The sequence below is a fragment of the Epinephelus lanceolatus genome, chromosome 19 (assembly GCF_041903045.1).
Source record: "Epinephelus lanceolatus isolate andai-2023 chromosome 19, ASM4190304v1, whole genome shotgun sequence".
NCBI lineage: Eukaryota > Metazoa > Chordata > Actinopteri > Perciformes > Serranidae > Epinephelus > Epinephelus lanceolatus.
The window spans coordinates 37,393,039-37,413,060 of record NC_135752.1 but is presented as its reverse complement, the minus strand read 5'-3'; the positions used below and the strand labels follow the sequence as shown (position 1 = coordinate 37,413,060).

The window sequence follows — 20,022 nt, the reverse complement described above, 5'->3', positions numbered from 1 at the left end:
TGTTTTGGCGCAGTTGTTCTTGATCATGTTGCTGAGACACACTGTTCGACTTACTAAATATAATTTAGTTCTCAACGTTTAAAGAATAAGGTTGTTTCTGAAACGAGAAGACGGCGTATGACAGTAGTCGAAGCTGCAGGATATACGTCATCCATGAAGCTTGCGCTGGTGCACTCTGATGCCTCTTTGCGTCCAGTGCCGTCTGTTACCCAGGAGTACATTTTCTTGGTACTTTACTGTAATAACAAAAAAGTAGTTTTGAGTAAGCTGCAGTCAGCATGTGATTTTGCTCCTCTGCACTTTTCTGATCCGACACAGAGCGTCTCTGTCTACGTGCTCTCTGTTTAGACGTAAGTGACAAATATGTGGAGGTACCCTACGTAATTTAAAAATCATGATCACAAACGACAGTGATACGAGGCTGTTTCTACATTAGAAAAGAAAATAGACCAGATAAACCTTTAAAGCGATAATTCTGGTTTGCTCGGCAGCTGACGGAGCTCTATAGCCGGCTTTCCAGCATTTTTCCCTTTACCGTGCTTCCACTTCCTGTCTGAACCCCGCGGCTCAGCAGAGCTCCATTGTCTCCAACGCAAAGTGCACCAAAGCTGGAAAACCTCCGTGGCCTTCAAGGTGCTTTGCAGTTCTTCCATCTCCTGGCGTTCTCACCTAGGAGCGCTTTTAGGTACCGAAATTTGGCGCTGATTGATTTAACATGATTCTGTAACTGGCAGTACCTACGATGGTGTCGTTAAAAGTACCCGACCCTAATCACAGCGCTGTTTGTGTAATAAAAGTTCACATTTGAAGATGACAGTGGCTGTCTAACGGGACGTACACATGCGGCGTCTTTAACCGCCTGGAAAACGCGAGGTCGCTACTTCTGTCTTTTCCTGGCCAGCTTTCAAGAGCAACCTTAACAAGCACTGTATCATAGCCTGTTTACATGAAATCCTGTCAGCTGTGATTGGTTGCTCCTTGTCACATGACGTGGTGTGCACTGCTGCATTATCTCAGGGTGCAGCCATCATGCCCTGCAAAATAGGCGCTCTGGCGTTTGAGCGTGCGTCCTCATTGAAAACAACGAATGTGAGCATGCAAAAAAGGCGGCATGTGTACGGCCACTAATGTTAAACTATGGCCATTTTCACACAGCTCTGTCATGGCGGTGTGTGCAGATGGACAGTGTTTGGCATCCCCCGATCTGCAAGCACCTGTAGCTCCCTGTTCATTTGCCGGTGGAGGTCCCAGCAGACTTTTGCCGGTGGATGTGCGGGGACCTCTAGGTGCTGTCTGCAGTCTTTTATTTCATAACTCATGTTGGAAAGATCGCAGTCACTCATCCTGCTAATATCTGTGCTATGGCTTTGAAAGCTACTAAAACAGTAATCTGGCTGCCTCTGTAATGGATTACTTCGCGCTACTAGCCACACCCCCGTTCTCTGTGTGATCACTGAACAGGAAGTAGCGGTGTGTGGAGTGGGGCTTTCAGGAGCTACTGTATACTGTGTATACTGTAGGATCACTGTGGCTGCTGGTTCCAGGAAGGAAAGAAAAGCACCTGCCAACAGATGTTTGTGTCACAAAGTGACCTGATTGGATGAATTGTTACAGGCGGGTTGTTGTTCTGTGTGAAGGCGAATAGAAGAACAGGAAACTGAAAGCCATATTAACTCATTTAATAAACGTTAATGGTACACTGTTGTCTATGTGGAATGACTGGAGGCGTCACTGACATCACATACTGCAGGTTCTTATTGTCCTTTTGAGAAAGCACTGACGCTCAGTCGTGGCCTTACGCACAGCATGTTCTAGATAGAATATTTAATTGTAAAGGGACAGTTCACCCCAAAATCAAAAACTCATCTCTTAACTGTAGGGCTGTCCAGGTTTGATTTTGGGGTGAACTGTCCCTTTGAGCTATTCATTTGAAAAGATTGTACTATGTTTAATTTAAATTAAATTAAATTGAATGCATAACACTACGTGCTGATGTCTCTGTGTTTCTGTGACGTGAACAAACGGCTCCAAATGCTTCAAACTGGAGGACAAACTTATTTATTTCACTTTTCACTTTTAAAACAGGGCAGAAGAAGTGCGACGCTGTCACAGTACATTTGTAAGTTGATCCCACAGCATTAGTATGAACAAATTATTTACAAAAATGTTTCTCTAATTACATTCAGTTACTTGGACTAGGATTAGAAACGTGTGTTCTAGGTGACAGAGCTTCAGCCTGGCGTCGTCTGGCTTCACACACGGCGTGCTGCTGTTAGCTCTGAAATCAAAGGCTCGAGAGTGGAGACATGAAACAGCTGCAGATCGGTCAGATACGACCCAAAGAACATGATGTGCTGTCCAGGTAGAGATACTGATGCTTTACTTTATTAAGTGTTGTCTGGGAAATAATTACGGTAATGAAAACCAAATAGTGTAACTTCCTCTCAGAAAAAGTTTTGTAATTTTATTTCAGCCTGTGTCGACTTTAAGACTGCTGAGTCCAGAGTTACAAACACTGCTGTAACAGGATGAGCAAATGGTCTACGTCATTAAGTATTGTACACACACTGTTTCTATTAAAATCAAGTACTTTAAAGGGATAGTTTGGAGTTTTTAAAACAGGGGTTGTATGAGGTACTCAGTCAGTGAATGCCTACAGTAAATAACAGCCAGTGTGTCCACAGTTTGGAGAAGCAGACAGCAGTATTGCTACAGAAGCTAAGCAATGTACTGCTGTGGACGGGGGAAGCAGCAAAACAAATTTTAGCCACCCAAAAAAATGTATTAGTTTCAGTGTACGCTGTATTTTGAATGTTTTCACCACTTTACCGTGTTGTCAGAAACTGAAACTGTTGTCTCTGCTCTCTTCAAAGCCAGAGCTGCACACAGGAGCTGCTGCTCTACCTCTGCCTCGACTGGTTAATGTGTTTGCGTTATCGAGTGACATCTGTGAATCCAAGCTAACCGTTTAAAAGCCACACAATAATACAAACCATCTGATTGATTGAGCAGCGGTTGACCGGCAGCTCCGGTGTTCTGCGAGGTAAAATTCCTGTTTTTGTCAAACAGTTTCAGTTTCCCGTTGGACAGGGCTGTCTGACAACAAGGTAGACAGGTGAAAATATTCTCAATATGGCGTACACTTCAACTGATAGGTGGCTAAAATATATTTTGCTGCTACCCGCTGTCCATTAAAGTGGCGATACTCCTGTCTGCTTCTTCAAACTCACTCCCTAACAGTCATCTACTGTAGTTAATACACTGACGATGGATAATTACCTCATACAGTGCCACTTAAAACAATCCAAACTACCCATTTAAACAGGAGATCCTACTAAACTCTGGACTCTGCGCTTATGAGCGACATTTAGACTAAACATGACACAAAGACCTAAAATGGAGTCAAAACTTGTAACAAATACCAGAAACACTGTAAGTTGAGGCGGCGATGCTCACACTGAAATTTAAACGTATCTCAAGTCTTTATAATACTAGAACTTGTAAAAATATCCTGCTAGCCCTCTGTGGTTGATTCATTCAGTAAATATATTTATTATAGGACAAATTTGAGCTCCTGAAGGAGACGATAATAAGGGGAACTCAGCCATGAGGCACTTCACTAGTGATTTCATCGGTGCACTGACGGCGCCTGTCGTCCCATCTGAACTAGACACTCCTGTAACACTAAGGCATCTGGGCTCAAGTCAAAACTGTCTGATCTTCAGAGAAATGTTAGTGACACTATTTACAGGTCGTTCAACAATCAAAATATGTGCTATGACAACATTTTACAGTGACACAAGTATAAAGCCAGGCAAATCATGTACATGACGTTTGTTTTGTACATTAAATATATGACAAACTCCTCTCGCCTCGTCCCTCCATCAGCACCGGCGACAGGTGTCTTCATCAGAGGGACGGAGTCAGAGAGGTCAAGTCTTACATCATAGGGGTCACGAGTTGATGACGGCCCTCGGGACTTAACCAATCAGTGATGTTTTACTAGCAAAAGTTAGCAGCTTAAAAAGAAAGCTTACTAATTATGGAAACGGACCAACAGAAAGTAGGAACTACAAATGGCGAGAATAAAATATTTCAGTCTATTAGCAAAGATCTGTTTGTTTCTTTTTTACAAACTTCTTATAGAACATACATACATTTATATATTAATATATCTGTAAGAAAGAGAGACGAGTCAGTCTTCTACATGAGCGTGAACGATGGCGTCAGGAACTGCTGCAAGAACGGTCACAGGGAGGGAAGGTGGACTGGGCCGACTGCTGGGTGCATTCATCTCCTGAGACTCTGACTGGGGTTTTCTAATTTAGTATTTTATCAATTAACTCACGAAGAAGGGGAAAAACAAATATTAATTTCTCTTGAAATGATTATGATAAATGACGATATCACTGCCAGGTTTCAACTGACTGGAATAATCATTCATACAGTATGAATGTATCTCAGAGATGTTTTAACGCAGCCACCAGAGGGCACCATTATCACCCTCCCTCCCCTACTGGAACTAACGGAGCAAAGAACTGGGATGGAGAAAACCAGTGAGAGGAACTTCAGACTGACTGCTGCTCTGCTGTTGTGGAGACTGGTTCCTCAAAGCCTCATGTGCAGTTATGTCTCAACACTGGAAACACAGAGAAGACTCAGGTTATTATTTTGCAGGGTGTGTACTGAATAAAGATTCAGGTGAAAATACAAAAGCAGGTAAGTCATCTCCAGTGCTACCTGTGGGAGCGTCAGAACAAGATGGGTTTGCCAGCAGTTTTCTCCTGGACGTAGGAGGTGAAGCGCTTGAGGAACTTGGGGTACTCCCTCTTCGCTACGGCCCTGAGCACGGAGGCAGGAGCCCAGCCTCCTGGATTCACTGCACAGACGGAGGAGAACAAACTTTAATGAGCAACAAGTTTACAGGAACATTGTGATGACTGAGAATGTCTTCTGAATGTTTGTCTGAAAAGTACGCAATGTTGATTTTGTAAAGGAATAAAACATGTTTGGTTTTTATGGCATTCTGTGGATTTCTTTACAACAGACTGACTTTTTTTCATGAATTCTGATGACATACTACACTATGACTTTTTTTCATGATTTCGGACGACATACTATAACATGACTTTTTTCATGAATTCTGACAACATGCTATACTATGACTTTTTTCATGATTTTGGACGACATACTATACTATGACTTTTTTCATGATTTTGGACGACATACTATACTATGACTCTTTTCATGATTTCGGACAACATACTATACTATGACTTTTTTCATGAATTCTGACGACATGCTATATGACTTTTTTCATGATTTTGGACGACATACTATACTATGACTTTTTTCATGATTTCGGACGACATACTATACTATGACTTTTTTCATGAATTCTGACGACATACTATAACATGACGTTTTTTCATGATTTCGGACAACATACTATACTATGACTTTTTTCATGATTTTGGACATCATGCTATACTATGACTTTTTTCATGATTTTGGACGACATGCTATACTATGACTTTTTCATGATTTTGGACGACATACTATACTATGACGTTTTTTCATGATTTCGGACAACATACTATAACATGACGTTTTTTCATGATTTCGGACAACATACTATACTATGACTTTTTTTCATGATTTCGGACAACATACTATACTGACTTTTTTTCATGATTTCGGACAACACACTATACTATGACTTTTTTTCATGATTTCGGACAACATACTATAACATGACGTTTTTTCATGATTTCGGACGACATACTATACTATGACTTTTTTTCATGATTTCGGACAACATGCTATACTATGACTTTTTTTCATGATTTCGGACAACATACTATACTGACTTTTTTTCATGATTTCGGACAACATACTATAACATGACTTTGTTTCATGATTTCGGACAACATGCTATACTACGACTTTTTTTCATGATTTCGGACAACATCACTGACTTTTTTTCATGATTTCGGACAACATACTATAACATGACGTTTTTTCATGATTTCGGACGACATACTATACTATGACTTTTTTTCATGATTTTGGATGACATGCTATACTATGACTTTTTTTCATGATTTCGGACAACATGACGTTTTTTCATGATTTCGGACAATATACTATACTATGACTTTTTTTCATGATTTCGGACAACATACTTCACTGACTTTTTTTCATGATTTCGGATGACATGCTACACTATGACTTTTTTCATGATTTTGGACGACATACTATACTATGACTCTTCATGATTTCGGACAACATACTATACTATGACTTTTTTTCATGATTTTGGACAACATGCTATAACATGACTTTTTTTCATGATTTTGGACAACACACTATACTATGACGTTTTTTCATGATTTCGGACGACATACTATACTATGACTTTTTTCATGATTTTGGACATCATGCTATACTATGACTTTTTTCATGATTTTGGACGACATGCTATACTATGACTTTTTTCATGATTTTGGACGACATGCTATACTATGACTTTTTTTCATGATTTTGGACGACATACTATACTATGACGTTTTTTCATGATTTCGGACAACATATTATAACATGACGTTTTTTCATGATTTCGGACAACATACTATACTATGACTTTTTTCATGATTTTGGACATCATGCTATACTATGACTTTTTTCATGATTTTGGACGACATGCTATACTATGACTTTTTTCATGAATTCTGACAACATGCTATACTATGACTTTTTTCATGATTTTGGACGACATGCTATACTATGACTTTTTTCATGAATTCTGACAACATGCTATACTATGACTTTTTTCATGATTTTGGACGACATGCTATACTATGACTTTTTTCATGATTTTGGACGACATACTATACTATGACTTTTTTCATGATTTTGGACGACATACTATACTATGACTTTTTTCATGATTTTGGACGACATACTATACTATGACTCTTTTCATGATTTCGGACAACATACTATACTATGACTTTTTTCATGAATTCTGACGACATGCTATATGACTTTTTTCATGATTTTGGACGACATACTATACTATGACTTTTTTCATGATTTCGGACGACATACTATACTATGACTTTTTTCATGAATTCTGACGACATACTATAACATGACGTTTTTTCATGATTTCGGACAACATACTATACTATGACTTTTTTCATGAATTCTGACAACATGCTATACTATGACTTTTTTCATGATTTTGGACGACATGCTATACTATGACTTTTTTCATGATTTTGGACGACATACTATACTATGACTTTTTTCATGATTTTGGACGACATACTATACTATGACTTTTTTCATGATTTTGGACGACATACTATACTATGACTCTTTTCATGATTTCGGACAACATACTATACTATGACTTTTTTCATGAATTCTGACGACATGCTATATGACTTTTTTCATGATTTTGGACGACATACTATACTATGACTTTTTTCATGATTTCGGACGACATACTATACTATGACTTTTTTCATGAATTCTGACGACATACTATAACATGACGTTTTTTCATGATTTCGGACAACATACTATACTATGACTTTTTTCATGATTTTGGACATCATACTATGACTTTTTTCATGATTTTGGACGACATGCTATACTATGACTTTTTTTCATGATTTTGGACGACATACTATACTATGACGTTTTTTCATGATTTCGGACAACATACTATAACATGACATTTTTTCATGATTTCGGACAACATACTATACTATGACTTTTTTTCATGATTTCGGACAACATACTATACTGACTTTTTTTCATGATTTCGGACAACACACTATACTATGACTTTTTTTCATGATTTCGGACAACATACTATAACATGACGTTTTTTCATGATTTCGGACGACATACTATACTATGACTTTTTTTCATGATTTCGGACAACATGCTATACTATGACTTTTTTTCATGATTTCGGACAACATACTATACTGACTTTTTTTCATGATTTCGGACAACATACTATAACATGACTTTGTTTCATGATTTCGGACAACATGCTATACTATGACTTTTTTTCATGATTTCGGACAACATCACTGACTTTTTTTCATGATTTCGGACAACATACTATAACATGACGTTTTTTCATGATTTCGGACGACATACTATACTATGACTTTTTTTCATGATTTCGGACAACATGACGTTTTTTCATGATTTCGGACAATATACTATACTATGACTTTTTTTCATGATTTCGGACAACATACTTCACTGACTTTTTTTCATGATTTCGGACAACATACTATACTATGACTTTTTTTCATGATTTCGGACAACATGCTATAACATGACTTTTTTTCATGATTTTGGACAACACACTATACTATGACGTTTTTTCATGATTTCGGACGACATACTATACTATGACTTTTTTCATGATTTTGGACGACATGCTATACTATGACTTTTTTCATGATTTTGGACGACATGCTATACTATGACTTTTTTTCATGATTTTGGACGACATACTATACTATGACGTTTTTTCATGATTTCGGACAACATACTATAACATGACGTTTTTTCATGATTTCGGACAACATACTATACTATGACTTTTTTTCATGATTTCGGACAACATACTATACTGACTTTTTTTCATGATTTCGGACAACACACTATACTATGACTTTTTTTCATGATTTCGGACAACATACTATAACATGACGTTTTTTCATGATTTCGGACGACATACTATACTATGACTTTTTTTCATGATTTCGGACAACATACTATACTGACTTTTTTTCATGATTTCGGACAACATACTATAACATGACTTTTTTTCATGATTTCGGACAACATGCTATACTATGACTTTTTTTCATGATTTCGGACATCACTGACTTTTTTTCATGATTTCGGACAACATACTATAACATGACGTTTTTTCATGATTTTGGACGACATACTATACTATGACTTTTTTTCATGATTTTGGATGACATGCTATACTATGACTTTTTTTCATGATTTCGGACAACATGACGTTTTTTCATGATTTCGGACAATATACTATACTATGACTTTTTTTCATGATTTCGGACAACATACTTCACTGACTTTTTTTCATGATTTCGGATGACATGCTACACTATGACTTTTTTCATGATTTTGGACGACATACTATACTATGACTTTTTTTCATGGTTTTGGACGACATGCTATACTATGACTATTTTTCATGATTTTGGACAACATACTATACTATGACTTTTTTTCATGATTTCAGACAACATACTATAACATGACGTTTTTTCATGATTTCGGACGACATACTATACTATGACTTTTTTCATGATTTCGGACAACATACTATAACATGACTTTTTTTCATGATTTCGGACAACATACTATACTGACTTTTTTTCATGATTTCGGACAACACACTATACTATGACTTTTTTCATGATTTCGGACAACATGCTATACTATGACTTTTTTTCATGATTTCAGACACCATACTATACTATGACTTTTTTCATGAATTCTGACGACATACTATACTATGACTTTTTTTCATGATTTCGGACAACATCACTGACTTTTTTTCATGATTTCGGACAACATACTATAACATGACGTTTTTTCATGATTTCAGACGACATACTATACTATGACTTTTTTTCATGATTTTGGACGACATGCTATACTATGACTTTTTTTCATGATTTCAGACAACATACTATAACATGACGTTTTTTCATGATTTTGGATGACATGCTATACTATGACTTTTTTTCATGATTTCGGACAACATACTTCACTGACTTTTTTTCATGATTTCGGATGACATGCTACACTATGACTTTTTTCATGATTTTGGACGACATACTATACTATGACTTTTTTCATGAATTCTGACGACATGCTACACTATGACTTTTTTCATGAATTCTGACGACATGCTATACTATGACTTTTTTTTTCATGATTTCGGACGACATACTATACTATAAGTTTTTTCCATGATTTTGGACGACATACTATACTATGACTTTTTTCCATGATTTTGGACGACATACTATACTATAACTTTTTTTCATGATTTCGGACATCATACTATAACATGACGTTTTTTCATGATTTCGGACGACATACTATACTATGACTTTTTTCATGGTTTTGGACGACTTACTATACTATGACTTTTTTTTCATGATTTTGGACAATATACTATACTATGACTTTTTTTCATGATTTCGGACAACATACTTCACTGACTTTTTTTCATGATTTCGGATGACATGCTACACTATGACTTTTTTCATGATTTTGGACGACATGCTACACTATGACTTTTTTCATGAATTCTGACGACATACTATACTATGACTTTTTTCCATGATTTTGGACGACATACTATACTATGACTTTTTTTCATGATTTTGGACGACATGCTATACTATGACTTTTTTTCATGATTTCGGACAACATACTATAACATGACGTTTTTTCAATGATTTCGGACAACATACTTCACTGACTTTTTTTCATGATTTCGGATGACATGCTATACTATGACTTTTTTTCATGATTTCGGACAACATACTATAACATGACGTTTTTTCAATGATTTCGGACAACATACTTCACTGACTTTTTTTTCATGATTTCGGATGACATGCTACACTATGACTTTTTTCATGATTTTGGACGACATGCTACACTATGACTTTTTTCATGAATTCTGACGACATGCTATACTATGACTTTTTTTTTCATGATTTCGGACGACATACTATACTATAAGTTTTTTCCATGATTTTGGACGACATACTATACTATGACTTTTTTCCATGATTTTGGACGACATACTATACTATAACTTTTTTTCATGATTTCGGACATCATACTATAACATGACGTTTTTTCATGATTTCGGACGACATACTATACTATGACTTTTTTCATGGTTTTGGACGACTTACTATACTATGACTTTTTTTTCATGATTTTGGACGACATGCTATACTGTGACTTTTTTTCATGGTTTTGGACGACATGCTATACTATGAATTTTTTCCATGATTTTGGACAACGTAGTATACTATGACTTTTTTTCATGATTTTGGACGACATACTATACTATGACTTTTTTTCCACGATTTTGGACGACATACTATACTATAACTTTTTTTCATGATTTCGGACATCATACTATAACATGACGTTTTTTCATGATTTCGGACGACATACTATACTATGACTTTTTTCATGGTTTTGGACGACTTACTATACTACGACTTTTTTTTCATGATTTTGGACGACATGCTACTGTGACTTTTTTTCATGGTTTTGGACGACATGCTATACTATGACTTTTTTTCATGATTTTGGACGACAAACTATACTATGACTTTTTTTCATGATTTGGGACGACATGCTATACTATGACGTTTTTTCATGATTTTGGACGACATACTATACTATGACTTTTTTTCATGATTTTGGACAACATACTATACTATGACTACTCTATATTAGGACTTTTTTGATGCCATTTTTGTGGCACAATATACTGTGACTTTTTTGTGACATATTTATGACATTTCATGACTTACAACACTGAGTTTTTTAGGACATTTTTATGGCATAGAATACAAGCACTTTTAAATTCACATTTTTTTTAATGGCAAACATACATTTTTTGTGTGTGCAGATACTGTGAACTCAATGTCAACTTAATCCAAAAGAACAGATGGACACATACCATTGGCGACGTAGGTGATTTTACACAGGATGTTGTCTCTGCTGATCTCCTTATCTCCCTCTGGTGGGCTGACCAGGGTCTGACAGATCATGCCAATGTTGATTTTGGCACGAACACACCTGTTGCTTGGCTGTGGAACAACAGGACAGAGAATTAAGAAAAGCAGCAGCAGGATACTCATTCAGAATCTCCAGAAATCCCTAACATAGAGTCTGAAACCTAAAGTGGGTCTGCATTGACTTAATGGCTCACCTGTGCATCGTCATGATCCACAGAGAAGTTGCAGACCAGCCAGGTGTCTGGGTCATTCTCATTGTTGGCCATAATCTTTCTCATGGCAGACAGGTACAGCACGTCCCTCTGAGATGCAGGCCACACCCGCTGCAACACAGATTACTCCTTTATTATGTCAGATTCAACACATCATACACAACAGGCAGATCAATTCAACTGTTGAACAAATGTGGTGACATTGTTTATGATCTTGTAGCTCTTACCTTATGCGTTTGATAAACAATTACTGCATTGTCCGAGAGCGTTTCCACAACATTGAAGTTTTCAATGGTGGCTAAAAGAGGCAGAGAACATGGGAGTATTAATAAAGAAGAAAAAGTATTAAACTAGCATTGATTCAAAGGTAAAATACGTACTCTCCCAGTCGTTGCGGTAGGCAGTGTCCCAAAAGTAGTGGCAGACCTCGTGACCAGTCACCCCCTTTACTGAATGGGTGGCCTTCAGCGGGTCCAGAACAATTCCATTTTCTTCCACCTCTCTCCTGTACACCTGGAAAACACATGACAGATTTTAGTGAAATTAAGTTAAATGCATGTACAATAGAGGTAGAGGTTAATTTCAGGTTAAAATATCAGGCTTTGATGGTCTCGAGTACAAGCTCAAACCAATTTGATTTTATGATCCTGTCGCTTCAGGAGCTGCCATTACTGTTGTGCAAGCTGCAGCCTGCATTCTACGTCATCAACTACAACACAGTCCCTGATTGGCTGCTTACGTTGTTAACTACAGTGTGGATTTCTGATTGGCCCCACTTGGATTTTAATTTCTGGAAAGTGTCTGGGGCAACACCAATTCCAGACTGATACAGAGAGTGAAACAGAATGTTGAGCTCACGTCATCAGGATGGTCTAACCAGGCTAACACTTTCATTTACAGACTCTTTCTGTCTCATTATGTTCCACTCTGGAGTGGCTGATGGGTCAACACCCTGTGGTAAAATTTCATACCAACCCAACCCTAGTATTAGGCGTTGACTCCAGATATATGTTATTTTAAGGACACATTAAATTTAATTTCTAAATAATTGTAAAAAATAGTGTATGACTCAGCCAAAGTATTACATAAATATGCTCTACCATGTGAGTGTCAGAAACCTGAATTACATTTTCAGAAATCCTCCTCATACCTTCATTTCTCCCTCCTCTACAACCAGCTGCCAGTTGGCATCTCCACCAACATCCTGCAGGGAGTAGGTCATGTGATTCTGCACCATCTCCTCCACCTATAACACAAGGCCAAGGACAGAAAGAGGATGTGAGATTGATTATGTCATGACAACTTGAAACTGTCCTCAGATATCAGCGTGGCATAATGGAGTCAATGTTTGCAGAGAACCAGAGACAACAACTGAAACGCTGCCCTGAAGCTGCACCTCATGAACTTTCGATATACTCTGTACTAAATATATCATTTCCTCTGCGGTAAATTATAACAACAAAAACTATGTAAAAACATATTGTTGTTGTTGACCTTTTTCACGACAAAAAAAAAGACTAAATCTCCATCCACGCTAACACCTGAAAGTGCATATCACATTCAAATACACTGGGCATGCGTCTGCCGATATAAACAGGGAGCAGACTGTCTGCTCTGCGGTTGGTTAGTTAGTTACAGAAAATACTGCTGGGATGGCAAAAAGTAAGACCAGAGATTTATTGGCTTGGACCAACAATGAGGTGGAACTGTCACTGGAAATAACACATGAGTATAAGGCGGTCAAGGCGGCAGAAACCATAGATTTGAAGTCATTACAAAACAAATACGGCAACATATTAGAGTGGTACCAGAAGCATTATCCATCACTGGAAGTCATGGCGATAGGACAGGAGTATCCACGCAGAAAGAATGAAATCATAGAAGTTATGTAAACCTTACTATAATATCTTTTCTTGACAAGTCATGACTGTTAAGACCCAATCAGAAAGCAAACATGGGTGTCCTTGTCGCTGTTTCCAAAAGTCTCCAATCATTCAGAACACAACCTGCGAGTTTCAAACTAAAGCAGGGTCAGCCGTGTTTTCAGAGGTCTCTGTTTTAGGGCTACTAATACACAGGAGTAGTGTGAATGATATGCTACAGTTCCAGTGTATGTATGACTACACAGTTAGAAAGGATCCATCAGTCATGCACACATGGTGTTTGTGTAGACAGGTGAACACAGAGGACAGGTGACTGGCTGAGCCTGAGCAGTGAGTTACCTCTGTGCTGTATCTGTGAACTTCATGAGGAGGGGTGCTGACTATCAGAGCAGGGGTGGACTGACTATGAGGCTACAGGGAAGATGAGAACGAAGGGATGATGGACAAAAAAAATGGAGAGGAAGAGGCAGAGTTACACAAAAGGAAGTGAGATGTAAAAATTAAAGAAGTGTGAAATGAGAAAAATAAGGAAGGTGTAGAAATAGAGGAACAGGTGGAATGATGAAAGAAGCTTGTAGGTTTTTGGGAGTGAAGGGTTGGATTACCTTTTCAGAGAATCTGTGTGTGCCAGAGGTGGAATAGACGTCTCCAGGAGGGACGGGGCTGGATCTCTGTATCCTCGTCTTCTCAGTCTGAGACTGGACACAAACAAACACTGAATTTAAATAAGAAACTCTCACTGTTTTTAAGTAAACTGACTTTAAAGTATGTCATTGGTTTTATCCGACATCCAGCACTCTTTCTTTTTTGCCTACCTGTTCCTCTATTTTGTCCTGTCTGTCCAGAGCAGCTTCGACTGCATCGAAAAACTCGTCCTCATTAATGAGGCTGTTTGGACCCTCCTGTCAATAAAGTGGGGAGGGAATGTTACTTCAAAAGTTCGTACACAACACAAAATTCATATTGCATTACACCGTGTCATGACAGCAAGCAAACGTCCAACTGTTGTGTCACACATGCCATCACCTAACATCAGACACTCTCTGTCAATACTAAACTTCTGTCAGGTCGTACAAACCACTTATCTATCTGCTCAGGTTTAGACTGGAGACACACGTTTTATACTGTGATCTTTACTGGTAATGACACACAGTATAGCCAGCGGCAAGTCGGCTGTTATGAGCGATGGTCATTTACCAGAAACGTTCAGCTCCCTGCTGATCTCCCTCCATTCAGATGCAACCTTATTCAAGTTTTTGTGGTGAAATGATGAGGTATCATAAAGATCAGTGGTTCTCAAATGGTGTGCGTGTGCCGCGATGGCAATCCAGGTGTGCCGTGGGATTTTGTGATAACCAAACTTTACTGTCAGTATATTTTGCGCGACCACTTCCTAATAAAGAGGCAACTCTGGCTAAAAAATGTAATTTATTGTAATTTAAAACCCTCACAGGGGGACCTATTTGGACCTAGAGTTTTCCAGGCGGTTAAAGACGCAGCATGTGTACGGCCTCTAATCTCCAGGGCTGGTACCTGCGGTTATTCCACAGGCTAGTTAATAACATGTCGGGCAGGAAATCCAAAGTGTGGGATCATTTTGAGAAGGTGAAGGACGAACCCAAGGTGATATGTAAACTCATCTTCATTGGTCGACTACAAACATGACGTATCATGTGAAACATGGAAGTAGCTACATGCCCATTAGCCCACAGCGTCATTAACAGGCGGCTCGCTCAGTGTGTGACGTGCACTTGGAGATAAAATATAGGCCTATATTAATGAAGGTTCATTAGTACGGTTTGTATTTCTCTGTAATGTAGCACAGTGTTAACAATGTGACTGATACTATTCTTTCTCACACCTTCAACTCAAACCACCAAAATATATCATTTAATCATACATTCGTATCAGAAACATGCAGGAGACTAGTCCACTGATGGACCCTGATGAGGACTGTTGGTCCACTAGGAAAATTCTTAGTCAGGGAGCAGCCCTACATTCAGTTAGGACTTGGTTTCAAAGATGAATTTTATACTTCACCTCATAATCAGGACCTCCAAAATGAGACTTTTTCTTCAGCTCATTGAGGGCTGACTTATAGCCTTCCTCTATTCTTCGCCGCTTCTCCATCTCCTGCACACACAAAATCCAGACTCATTAAACAACCACAATTATGGAGAAAAATACATATGACTGCTCCTCTTCTGTAGAAAGAAAAACAATCTCTACTATTGTCTGACAAATGTAAAGGAACATAATGCGGCCATTTCAGGCGAGTAGATGGCGAATTAGAGTCAAATGTCACACACCTTATCCAGTCTCTTCTGCCAGCTGTCCTCTCTCTTCACCATGAGGTCGATACAGTGGGACAGAGTGGCCAAGATCCCGGCTGTGGTGGCTTTGAATGTGATGGCCTCACCCTTAAAGTCTATGCCATTGATTCCCTTGGGACTCAAGGACTGGAACACTGCACAGAGAGGAGCATGGGACTAAAACACACGCTGCTTGTAACAAACCCTGTATAAGTCGGAGTTAACGGTCAGATATAATATAGAAAAAATACTTTAAATTCTGCATTACTCACATTTTTCTTTGCTGCCGTTGTTGTTGTGCAGAAACTCTCCATCTGTCCGGGTGTTGGGGAAATCATCCTCATCATCCTCCACGACTAAAGACAAAGAGAAATAAAGTTTCAGGTAGCTGCGACACACGAGCCTCCTCTTGCAGGACCCTACTGAGAGTCGCCCAGCGTTCCAGGGCAGGGTAGCGCCTTGTGGGCCATTCACAACTTAAGCTAGAGCACAGTGCACCATCAGACTGACAGAACTCTGCTGTGCTGGACAACATGACAATGGTCTGGTTTCATCTTCAGAATGGAGAGAGAGAGAGAGACGAGCGGAGAGAGGGAGGTGAGGAGAACAAAAGCAGGGCTTCATTCACTGCGGTCATCCACAGGCGCCCAGTGCAGGCTGCCATGAGCAAATGTTCAGCTAGCCAAGACGGGGTGAGGGTGAGGGAGTTTGTAGAATAACTGCTGTCTGAGTCACAACACACACAGACACATTCCAGACCATAAACAGCACAAGTTTTCTCTCCACTCCAAATATTTTCAGAATCTATACACTGGATATGCATACTGAAGATTCTCCCACACATACCAGTGTCTTATAGAAACAAGTTAGCTGTATTTTAGATTCCCAGAATTCACTGATTTTACTTTAACTCAACGTCCTTAAATAATCATTGTGTCACAACGGGCCTCATGCAGGGAGCGTTATACGAACAAATTTCCTCATTTTTTTGTTCTAATCTATAATTTTGATCTTTTTTTTTCTACAATTCACCAATTTATCTTCTTTCTCTTACGTAAGAGAATATTGGTTGAGAGCACTCCAACCAAGATAAGAAAGAAACCCAATCTCGTTTTCATAGTCTACAAATTGTTTGTCAAACACAAAAAGAAAAAGATTTATATTTGAGGAACAGCATCTTGTCACAAGAGGAACTTTTACTGTCCTTGAGTAAATATCCCCTGCCACTTTCTACTTCTCCTCCACTACACTTCAGAAGAAAATATTGTACTCTATTCCACTTTAGTTACTAATTTATACACACAAACCATATGAAAATACACAATACAATAAGTGCAGCTAAGACAGTTTGAGTTTATTTTGAATCATTTCAGTGATCTCAATTCCTGCTTCTTCTAAAATCCTATTTTATATATATTTTACTTTCATTATATTCTACTTTTGTTTTTCTGTATTAAGTAATTTATCTTTTAATAGAGTATTTTTACAGTGTGGTATCAATTGTTAAATATTTGTTATTGTTGTGTGAAAAATGACTGAAGCTAGAGCTGCTTGATTATGGCAAAACTCATAATTATTTTAGTCAATATTAACTATTTAACACAATTACCCACTGGCTTTGGAAACATCATGCACTTATCAAACTTTTAAAAAGAATTTGCCTCATTAAAAGTATATATTTTTTATATTTAAATATAATTCAATTGATAAACAAATACAAAATAATGTAAAAAAAAAAAATATATAGACAAATAAAATACATGATTTATAATATCAAAATCTAAACATGGCACAGAGGAGAGGGAGAGACTCTGCACATGGGAGTGAATTATAATATGCATTTGAAAATCTTCCTCTCTTTTTTCCTGATGGTTTGAGTAAGTTGCTCAATTATGTGGCTCGTTGCTTTGTAGAAATAAAGTCACTAAGGGGGTCTGAAAAAATGTGCCAAGGTTCCAAGACTGAGTGCAACACTGTAAAGGATAGGGGTGCACTGGATTTAAAAACGCAAAACAAAATGAGAGCTTCATTGCAAAACTGAACGCAGCACAATAATTCTTTTATCTTGATAATCTTTTTCATAATCGCTGGAAGCCAAAACTGTCATTGAAAATAAAATTTGATTAATCACTCAGCCCTAACTGAAGCAAATAAAGATAGCTGATACATTTTTAATCGATAGTATCAGCTTCAAAATAAAGCTGGGATGCTCTTGTAAAGTGGCTTTTCCAGCAGTAAACTATCTTCACTTCTTGTCTAAAATCCACCCCTTAAAAACACAGATCTGCTCCCTGATGTGCAACAACTGGCTGAATGGAGTGTCAGTGTCTGTGGCTCTTACTTTTATCCCTCTGCAGCTCATCTTTAGAAACGGCATCTGAACAGCTATCAAAGTATTTCTGCAGCGTGTCCACCTGTCTGCACAAGATATCTCTGAAGGTCTCCATCTCTGCCAGCTTCTCTCTCAGGCTGTGGCCCTTCTGAGGAGACAGTACAGAAACACAGCAGTTAGGTTCACGTCATTAACAGCTTGTGTGTGTGCGCTGACAAATAGCAGAAAATTCCTCATGTGTGCAGGTACAGAATTAGAGCCAATGATTTCGTCAGCCAGAGTAAACATGAAGCAGAAATCTCACCTTGAAGGAGGATGTGGAGGTGGCAGAGAAGCCGCTGGTGGCTGATGTGAGAGACAGCATGGAGCCGTGTCTCCGCAGACTGGACTCTGAGCCATATCCAGAATCAGCCTATGAAGAGACCCACAGGTGTGCGGAGAGACAGACACGAAGACAAGTTAGTGACATTGTCAGGAAGTAGCCTCACTTCATAAAACACATTATAACTATGCATTTAAACAGCTGCTATTCAGCATTACGCAAACAAAAGCTCAACTACTACTAATTCTTCTCTTAAGGAGCAGTGTGTCGGATTTAGTGGCATCTAGCAAAGAGGATTACAGACTGCAACCAGCTGAAACTTCTCCCATGTGCCAAGCATGAAATCCCAGTTAGAATTCCTTCAGTGTTCAGGAGGTTTTTACAGGGAGCTGAATTATCCACAGAGGTCTCTTCCTCTCGAAAGCAAACAGATGTGTTGATTTAACAGTGTGTAGGATTTAGAAGGATATATTGGCAGAAATGGAATATCAAGTAAAATATATTTTCTTTAGTGTATAATCACCTGGAAATAAGAATCATTGTCTTTTCGTTACCTTAAAATGAGCTGTTTATATCTACATAGGGAGCAGGGTCTCATCTGTAGAGATCGCCATGTTGCACCGCCATGTTTATACAAACCAAACACTGCTTTATTTCTTGTTTTTAACATTTTAAATCACCCGGTCTGTTTGTTTTGGAGGCTAACATGAGACACAACTGTCCCTATCTAGAGCCAGTGTTTGGTTTGTCTGTTCTGGGCTCCTGTAGAAACATAGCACTGCAACATGGCAATCTCCGAAGATGAGGACTCTACGTAGGTGTAAGCAGCTCATAATAAGGTAATAAAAATACACAACACTTATTTTCAGGTGATTATACACTAAAGAAAACATACTTATTATATTTATGTTTAATGTCTGCGATATATCACCTTAAATCCTACACACTGGACCTTTAAACTAATGATTAATGTCTGTTCTGTCCATCTGATCTATAGTGTTTTCATCATTGTGTCCCATCTATTCTTTCTTTGTCCCTTCTGTTTAATTAAAACATTAAAATTCTGTTCTCCTCCCCTAAAGTACAAAATACAGTAAGAAGTGTGAATTAAT

The 20,022-nt window shown here is 38.1% G+C and overlaps 1 protein-coding gene across 4 annotated transcripts in view; it reads right to left on the bottom strand.

Moving 5' to 3' along the window:
• Positions 1-2,042: 2,042 nt before the first annotated feature.
• Positions 2,043-20,022, bottom strand: part of LOC117269948 (ceramide transfer protein) — a 36,673-nt gene continuing 18,693 nt past the window's right edge. For 2 of the 4 annotated variants that reach the window (XM_033647310.2, XM_033647311.2), the window contains 15 exons: positions 18,893-19,000; positions 18,598-18,736; positions 16,529-16,612; positions 16,254-16,411; positions 15,985-16,077; positions 14,760-14,846; positions 14,550-14,642; positions 14,284-14,355; positions 13,212-13,307; positions 12,442-12,574; positions 12,289-12,359; positions 12,044-12,172; positions 11,792-11,921; positions 4,741-4,879; positions 2,043-4,639 (listed from right to left, as the gene is read on the bottom strand). In XM_033647310.2, coding sequence (XP_033503201.1) covers positions 4,752-4,879; positions 11,792-11,921; positions 12,044-12,172; positions 12,289-12,359; positions 12,442-12,574; positions 13,212-13,307; positions 14,284-14,355; positions 14,550-14,642; positions 14,760-14,846; positions 15,985-16,077; positions 16,254-16,411; positions 16,529-16,612; positions 18,598-18,736; positions 18,893-19,000 — 1,521 coding nt within the window. In that variant the 3' untranslated portion in view covers positions 2,043-4,639; positions 4,741-4,751. The remainder of the gene's footprint in view (positions 4,640-4,740; positions 4,880-11,791; positions 11,922-12,043; positions 12,173-12,288; positions 12,360-12,441; positions 12,575-13,211; positions 13,308-14,283; positions 14,356-14,549; positions 14,643-14,759; positions 14,847-15,984; positions 16,078-16,253; positions 16,412-16,528; positions 16,613-18,597; positions 18,737-18,892; positions 19,001-20,022) is intronic. The other 2 variants (XM_033647312.2, XM_033647313.2) reach the window with 1 other exon arrangement.